General features: G+C 33.0%; 1 protein-coding gene across 1 annotated transcript; it reads right to left on the bottom strand.

Moving 5' to 3' along the window:
• Positions 1-2,352: 2,352 nt before the first annotated feature.
• On the bottom strand, positions 2,353-6,430 carry LOC109155122 (uridine nucleosidase 1-like). Its single transcript, XM_019302855.1, has 9 exons — positions 6,069-6,430; positions 5,186-5,301; positions 4,997-5,056; positions 3,623-3,805; positions 3,454-3,558; positions 3,172-3,268; positions 2,969-3,076; positions 2,748-2,883; positions 2,353-2,666 (listed from the first exon to the last, which is right to left on the bottom strand). Exons 1-9 carry the CDS (start codon positions 6,169-6,171, stop codon positions 2,558-2,560), a joined length of 1,017 nt encoding a protein of 338 aa, XP_019158400.1. The 5' UTR covers positions 6,172-6,430; the 3' UTR covers positions 2,353-2,557.
• Positions 6,431-8,560: the final 2,130 nt, after the last annotated feature.

Raw genomic sequence — 8,560 nt, 5'->3', positions numbered from 1 at the left:
TCCAAAACTTCACTTCTTGGTATGTGTACTGTATCATAGAACTAGTGTATATAATTCACATAACCAAAAGTCTTTACTTAACGAAATTACTCTGAAATATCATTCTTAATTGCTAAGAGAAAAAGTCACTTTAACAGACATGAAAATTTAATGCAATGGAGACGTGGGTCAATCAAAAACGACTAACTCATACCATCACGTCCCTCACGTTCTCCAACTCGACTGAAACCGTCTGCCATCTTTATCATCTCTCTCTTACCTTTTAGTCTTGATTCAATTTCAGAATTCATTTGTCTTTCTCTCTGAATCATGGTTGTAATAGGCGCTAGGCGCTAGTCGGGCGGTAGAGTAGCGCCTAGCGCCTAGACGGCCTAGACAGGCCTAGGCGTCTAACTAAACATAAGAAAAACAGTGCACATGTGTAGGTGCATATATGTCATATTATATATATATATATATATATATATATATATATATATATATATATATATATATATATATATATATATAAAAGGTTATATCCTTGATTTATGTCATCTTATTGTATACAAATAAAGGTGTACATTTTACTTTAAATGTTGTACATTCCAATGTTATTAGATAAAATTACCCTTACACCGTTATAACACCGTTAGTTTTTAATTCTAATATTGATAACACATTATTATTAACATACACCTATATCTATCATATCTTTTTTTATTTTTTAATTATTATTTTATTAAAATCATTATATATTAATTTAATACTTAATTATATTTTAATTAAATTTCTATGAATGATAAATTATATATGTGTGTACAAAATACATATATTATTTGTGTATATACAATTCAAATTATAATTTTTAATTATTTGTATTATATTTATCAATGTTTTAATATTGGGTATGAATTTTCGCGCATCGCGCGTACAAAATGCTAGTGTGTATATATATATATATATATATATATATATATATATATATATATATATATATATATAAATGAAAAAAAAAATAGCAAAGCCGAGTCGGCCAGATTAACTCGGCTAACTCGACCGAAATGGACGAGTTAACTCGACCGAATTCGGCCTTGTTGGCCGAGTTAGACGCTAGGCGGAAAGTCGCTACAACCTAGGGGTGCCTAACGCCTAAGCGCTGATTAATCGGTGCCTAGGCGGGATTTTTACAACACTGCTCTGAATTCACTGTCCTCTCTAAAAGCTCTCTAATATTTCTCCTCTCTCTCTAAAAATGGAGCTGGACAAAGCTTTCAACAAAGCAGATTTTTTCAACTTTGAGTAACTCACAAACAAATACAGCAAGGAGGTGCAGTTCGAGTGATCAAAAACCATGGCGCTGGTTGTTACAGGGAAGATAGAAGCAGCAGGCAGAGAACCCTTGTGGTCCTTTCTCCAAAGAGGGATGAAATTCATCAGCTGCACAAGAAACTCCAAATCCTGAGGATATTATTGTGTTTAGTTACTCTTATGAGAAAGATAAACCTTAATTATCTTTTGCGCTTATTTCCGTAAAATATGAACCTATTACCTATTGATTCTGATTATGATGAAATTGATACAAAATCTGCTGATTTCTGCTGATGTTGAATCCCCTAAGTCTTTGCCTAATCCAAAAGACATACTGACAGAACCACCAACAAATCCTTTTTCCCTAACCAAACATGTTGAATAACTTCTTGCAAACTGGACAGTTATCCACAATGATCAAAATCTCTTTGCAAAAAATCTCTGTTCAATCCTCCACCATAGAACCCTTTGTACTTGTTTCTGAGCCAACTCAAATTGAGTTTACTCTGTCCTTGGATCTACCTCCATTATCACCTATTCATGTACTAGTCGCTGTAATTGAACCTCTAGACTGAAATGAGTGAACCTATTGAAGTTGGTAATACAAGGCTGGATACAGCTACAGTAAATACATAGGAGTTTCCCCATCTTCGATAACAACTCAAAATTATAAATCTCAAGTACAAAAAATTACATTTTGTAAATCGCGAATAAAAATTAGATTGTTTTTATCTTCTTCGATAATAACAACTCAAAATTTTAAAAAACTAAGAGCATATTCTAAATCACAAATAAAAATTAGATTGTGCCTGCTACCCAAATAGTGAGGCACCCTAACGGGCAAAAAATAAACTCAAACCGACTCTATCTAGAAATCAAACTCGAAACATTATGATTAATAGGTCCAAAAGTGTACTCCAAGTGAAACTGAGAAAGCCAATAGGCAATTCCCTCGAGGAGTGGAACTTAAAACTTTAAAATTATTAAGTCACTACCTGAGCAACTCACTTGGGGTTGCCCAATTCCATTTATCTTAGATAAGCAAAATCATAGTATCCTTTAAAAAAAATGATTGAAAAAGCTTTATAGATGTCAATTGGCAGTTGATGTCGTTAACGTGAACAACAAAGTTAAAACCATATTCTGGACAATGTTTCTCACAAACTGCCATAAAAGAAACTTGTAGAATTGCAGATAATTCACTTTGGTTTTCAAGAAATGAAATGTTGAGAGTGGGATTTTCCTTGAAGAAAAGAGAATGAAAATCTCATGGTTTCATTAGCATATTCTTCACATAATTCACGACTTCATCCACGTCGACTGTCCACGCAACTGAAATCGGGGAATAGCCTGACCACGGGTTGCTTGAATTCCATCTGCATCAGTAGAGAGTGCAATGAGAAGTTTAGTAGTAAGAAGCTCTCTCTAAAATGGTAAGTAGAAAGCAAGCGACGTACTTTTTTAGGCCTTGGTCCATAAGCGTGTGGCCTACGCAAATGCCCTGTGTTTCAACTCTCACAACCCCTTTCTTAAATGAAAAGAGATCAGGTCGGACTAGTGCCACGAAACTGACAGGATCATGAAGGAAAATTCCTGAAAAGAGTAAAGGAAAGTACGTGGTCGTGAAGCTATTGCTATTGCTATTGTTATTGTTAATGCAATCGCAAAAGAAGATTACCATAAACACCATCGGACATCACATGCCAATCTCGGTAGAATTTGCATGCATCACATATGAATTGAGCATATCTTCCTTTAGATTGCCTCAGACTATCAAGGTCAGAATCTGAAAGCACAATAAACTTACGATTAACGAAAAGAATACTTGATATGGATTATGGAGGAGTTTACAAAGGAAGGAAAGAAGGAAGAAGCAAGCACCCGTCAATTTGACTTGTGTTGTAATGTTGATGCCAACAACATCAATATTTGCACCAGAAGTGAACACAACATCTGCAGCTTCTGGGTCCCCAAAGATCTGCATTTTCAAAGCGGAGATGAAATTCTTACTCTTAACTGTATGGTTTTAACAATTTATGGAAAGAGCATGTTAAACAGTAGTAGTTAGCCGAGAAGAATGAACTAAATTACTGCAGAGTTTCTCAAACTGAAAAAGAAATTAAAATTTGAACCAAAGAAATGAAATAGGATACAACAACGTACATTGGCTTCGGCAGCAGGATTAACATTTCCTAAAGCAAAGAAAGCACCACCAAGGATTACCACTCTCTTCACCTTGCTTGCAAAGGTTGAATCCCTCTTGACAGCCTAAACGAAGATAGTGTGATGATAAAAGTATAGTGCCAAATAGAATAGAATATATCCAACTTACCAAAGCCAAGTTTGTGAGAGGTCCTAGAGCAAGTATAGTTACTTCACCAGGGTACTCAGAAACTTTATCAACCAGAAATTCAGATGCAGTCTTCTCAATTTTCTTGGACTTTGGAGGAGGTAAATCTGTGTTACCCAATCCATCTGAACCATGTACAAAATCTGCAATACGTGGATGTCCCCTCTGCAAACAGGAGAGAAGAGTTCAAGGCTTAACAAAACAAATATTATAATCATATCTATTGAGTATTGATTAATATTAATAGTAACAGAAAATCTGTAGGGATGGCAATCTACTGGTATCCACACTGATCATGGTATTTTGGGTTTATTCTCTTAAAAAGACTAATGGTGGGTACCGACCCATGGTAGGTTAGGTGAAGATATCAAAAAGGTCAACTGCGGTGGGTCAAGGGAGGATAGGCGATGATTCCCTGATGCCATGTAAAACAGCTAGAAAACTTTCAATACGTGATTCATAAGTCAAGCAAGCAGGAAAGCCACAATAAATACACATTTATTTGAATGGTCTTGCTAAGAAAATTCACTACACATGAATGGTATCATTTTCAGGACCAGAACCAAAAGCATTTCAAGGAAAAATGGTGTCCTTTCAGGACCAGAACCAAAAGCATTTCAAGGAAAATGATGATATAATTAAAACCATTAATTCAATCAGCAGTTCAGCACTAGCTTGTGAATTGTATTTAGTCCGTGTAAGTTATGCAAATAGAACTCTCTACTTAGAATGAAGGTAAATGACCCAAATTTTAGTTGCCAATTAGATGCATTTAGAATTAGAGATGACTTACTGGTTAATTTCCTTATTCAATATTTAAAGTTAAATGTTTTTTTATGGGAGCCTATCCGAGGTATGAAACAATCTGTCAGAACGTGAAAACTCACTGGGTTCTTGAAAAGCAAAAAAAAAAAAAAAAAAAAAAAAAACAACGTATTACAATGCATAGAGTGCAGAAGATCTGTCCTACAAAATAAAATTCTTTTGTAATTCATTTCAATAACTGCTAATATTGTATGTAATGTCCTATTCAACTCCACAAAACTATCAGCTGTCATAATCTTTTACTCCTTAGTGGCAAATTGTGGAACTAAACACAGCCATGAATCTGGACATTATCTTTGAGCTTGGCATATTATTAATGGACTGGATAAACAAATATTGGCATTGTAATAGAAAAATCTGTCAGGAACTGATTAATTCTCAGAGGATATATATCAAAATTAATGCATGTAAACCAGTAGCCATACACTTATATACAAACTTCATCAGGAAAATTAGGTGAGCTAAGCAAGAAGAAGCACATAGATCGAAGGGTTAAAAAATTTAGATACCACTTGGCAGTCAAACTATTACCTTCAGTGGTTCGTAGCTACCCTCTGCAACAGGAACGCCAGGACATCCTGCGATCTCACACTATGCTTTTGTACAACAAAAAAAGGTATTTGATCATGAACATGTTTTGGATAGACAAAAGGCCCGAATTATGAAAAGTGCAAATTGCTGCTCTCCTCAAGTAGGATAGATGAACAAGGCGAGGCGTACCAGAAGTAATGCATTCCGTGTAGCATCTTGTGTCTTAACATTACCAAACACTGTTGTCAATCCTAATACCTCCAAATGTGGTGTTTGGAATGCCATTAGTATTGCCATAGCATCATCTGGGTGCCCATTAGTACTCACGTGTTAAAAGGACAAACAATATGGAACTTCAAACTTAAAGGTCTACAAACTTTAGGGATGAAGCCATCAACCCAAAACATATCTATAATTAAGACTCTAAAAGGCATTGTACATAATGTAATAGTACAATTTCATGGTTTATCCCACTTGAGTAAATATAAAGCATCTCAAAATCCTAGTGTAACCCACAGTGATAGTATCAAATGCTACCAAGTTGAAGAGCATATTATATCAAAATCCAAAATGTAAGTACCTTTTGATACTATCTTTTCAGATAAGAATACAATTATGAGATAGCACAAAAACATTATAACAACTCAAAAGCACCATAAAATATCCCATTCTCAAACCAAGTTTACTGCTTGCATCTGTAGGGTGTGGGGCTTATGTGAGCATGTCTTAAGATTAATCACTGTGTAAAGGATCAAATAAAAGTGAAGTATTCCCATTCCCCACCCACATAAAAAGAGTAATGGGAAGACCAACCTTACGTATACATAGCAACCTATGCAACTAAAAAGCAGCCTTTTCAATAGCACTTTAAAGATTCAACCATATTAACAAACACAACAAGAATACGAATCCAATCTTCCTAGTTCCTAGTACCCAGATCATCAACACCCACACAGAGATGCCACATTTAGTGCACAGACTCCAAAACCCACAATTATAACCAAATTGAACGAAACTACAGCAACATTAATCTCAGATTACAAGAACTGATAAATGAATGAAATGAAATCACCAATTCCAGGATCCGTGTCTATGATGATCTTCTCCCGTTCCTTGACAAAAGAATTGTTAGGGAGCAGCAATCCATCCGGAAAATCAGAATCAGGAACCGACATAATCGTTCTTGGAAATGAACGGATCACACAGACAGACAGAAATTTAAAGGGAAATGTGGGAAAGGGAGAATCTTGGATCGTTGAATAATGGGTATCGTATCACTATATACGTCTCTCTATATGGTTTATGTATTACTTTAGAAGGAAAAGATAAGAGATGTTGAATGAGGTGTCAGGTGTGATGAGATGAGGAGCTGAAAGTTCCTATCTTTTCAGCTCTCCCCAACCCAACCCAGAAGTCCAGAAAATGTGCGTAATTGGAACGGTTGAGGTGAATATATAGAAATGGTATGCCAATAATTTTGCAACACATGGCGGCTTATTTTAAGCGATTAATTAAATGTATGACCAAGGTTATCCTTAGGCCACAACAACATAGAAGAATACCTAGGAATTTACAGCAACAAGTACATTGTAATAAGCATTATTATATACTAGTAATTGTCTCGTGCAATGCATGAACTATTATTAATTTAACAAATTTATCAATTGAAGTTTTTACTTTCTCTGAATTAGCAAAGAAAGTAATGATTGTGGAAACAGAAAAATGTACTTGAGTTCTTGAGCTCAGAATTAGTTTGATTAAAAATTTAAGTATAACTGTAAAATGTAATATTTAATACTTTTAAAAGTTTAATTATGTTGTTATTATGTTGATTTTAAAGTTTATTGTTACTTTATTATTATTTGAATTTGAATTTGAATTATTTTGTTTGAAAGGAATTTGAATTTGAAATAATTACTTTAATTATATAACTAACGTATTTAAATAAATTTGGTAAATAAAATAACAGGTGATATTTGTCGAAAATCTCCACCAAAAACTTATTCATTTGAAAAAGATTATTTATGTAAAAACTATATTTATTTTATATCTAATTTCTCATCTTTATATATGTGGAGTCAAATTAACTATAATTGAGGTTTAAATGAATATATACACAAATTATATTAAATATAAAACTTTACCAATAAATTTGAACGCAATAAATTTTTTTCCATACTTTATTATGTTTTAATATATATACAGATAGAGATAGAGCTATAATAATAAAATATAATTTATAAAATATAAATACACATAATAACTTCAAAAAAATATGTATAAATACATCTACCTACACAATTAATGCATCATACTTGCTAATCTTATTTTTATCAAAATACATTCACACTTTGGAAGAAAAATTTTGTGGCTAGATTCTGCTTTATTATATATATATAAAGATAAAGATTTTTTCAATAACTCAAAGTTTTCCCATTTCGCGGGGAGTATATCTTTAAATTTCATGAACATAAGTCTAAACACTTAAGTAAGGCAAATTTTATTGTGGACCATGGTCATTGTAGCAGCATGGACAATAAAACAAAACTGTCGCATCATTTTAATTACATTTCAGTTTTATTTGATAATATTATTTTTTATTTTTAGTTTCACTTTTCACGTATACTAGTTTCATTATAGTAACACTAAAGTATCATTTTAATTCTACTATAATTTTATTTGACAATATACGTTATTTCATGACCTATATTCTTTTAGTTTCATTTTCCACACACACTAGTTTAATTATAGTAATGTTGAAGTATAATTTTAATTACACTTCATGTTTATTTGACAATATATGCTATATGTTATTGCATGAGCTCTATTTTTTAGTTTCATTTTTCACACATGGTAGTTTCATTTTAACAACACTAAAGTATCATTTTAACTCTAGTACAATTTCATTTGGCAATTGTATTAGACCCATAATCCACATAGCATTGTGTGGATCATGGTCCACTATATAACAAGTGCTTAAGTAAGTACTAAGTTAGATTTCTCATTCACTAGACTAATGTACTGGAAACAAGTAATAAGCATTAATGCATTATTATTTCCAAAAATATTTGCTTTTTTTTTTTCTGAGAATAATATTTTTTTAGAGAAAATAGTCAAATAAGCCCCTAAACTTTACTTGAAAAGTCAATTAGGTTCATAAATTTTACAAAGGTGCAATTACACCCTTTAACTTGTTAAATGGAGTCAATGAAGCCCAACAACCTGTAAGTGACCTACTATTGTAGGTCATTTCTGTATTCCGGTGAAATTCCGGCGACCGGCAACTGCGAACATAAATTTAAGCTTTGCCCAACATTAGAATTTAAGAACGTTCTTATTAAATTCATTTAACATGTTTAATGGGTGTTTTTTCATAATAAAAAGTAAAAACATGAAAATTGACTGCTAGAAGCTTCCATGCAAAACTGCAGGAGAAGATTCAATGGCTTAGCTGAAGCTTATGGGATTAAAGGAAGTTATAATCTTTGAAATTCAACGCGTTTCTTCCAATATTTTGGTTTCCGCCGTCTGCAACTTCAAATTCCTCCATTAATATAATGCTTA

The sequence above is a fragment of the Ipomoea nil genome, unplaced genomic scaffold, assembly GCF_001879475.1.
Source record: "Ipomoea nil cultivar Tokyo-kokei standard unplaced genomic scaffold, Asagao_1.1 scaffold2694, whole genome shotgun sequence".
Taxonomy (NCBI): Eukaryota; Viridiplantae; Streptophyta; class Magnoliopsida; order Solanales; family Convolvulaceae; genus Ipomoea; species Ipomoea nil.
The sequence above is the reverse complement of the archived record's forward strand: the minus strand, read 5'-3'. Positions and strand labels throughout refer to the sequence as shown.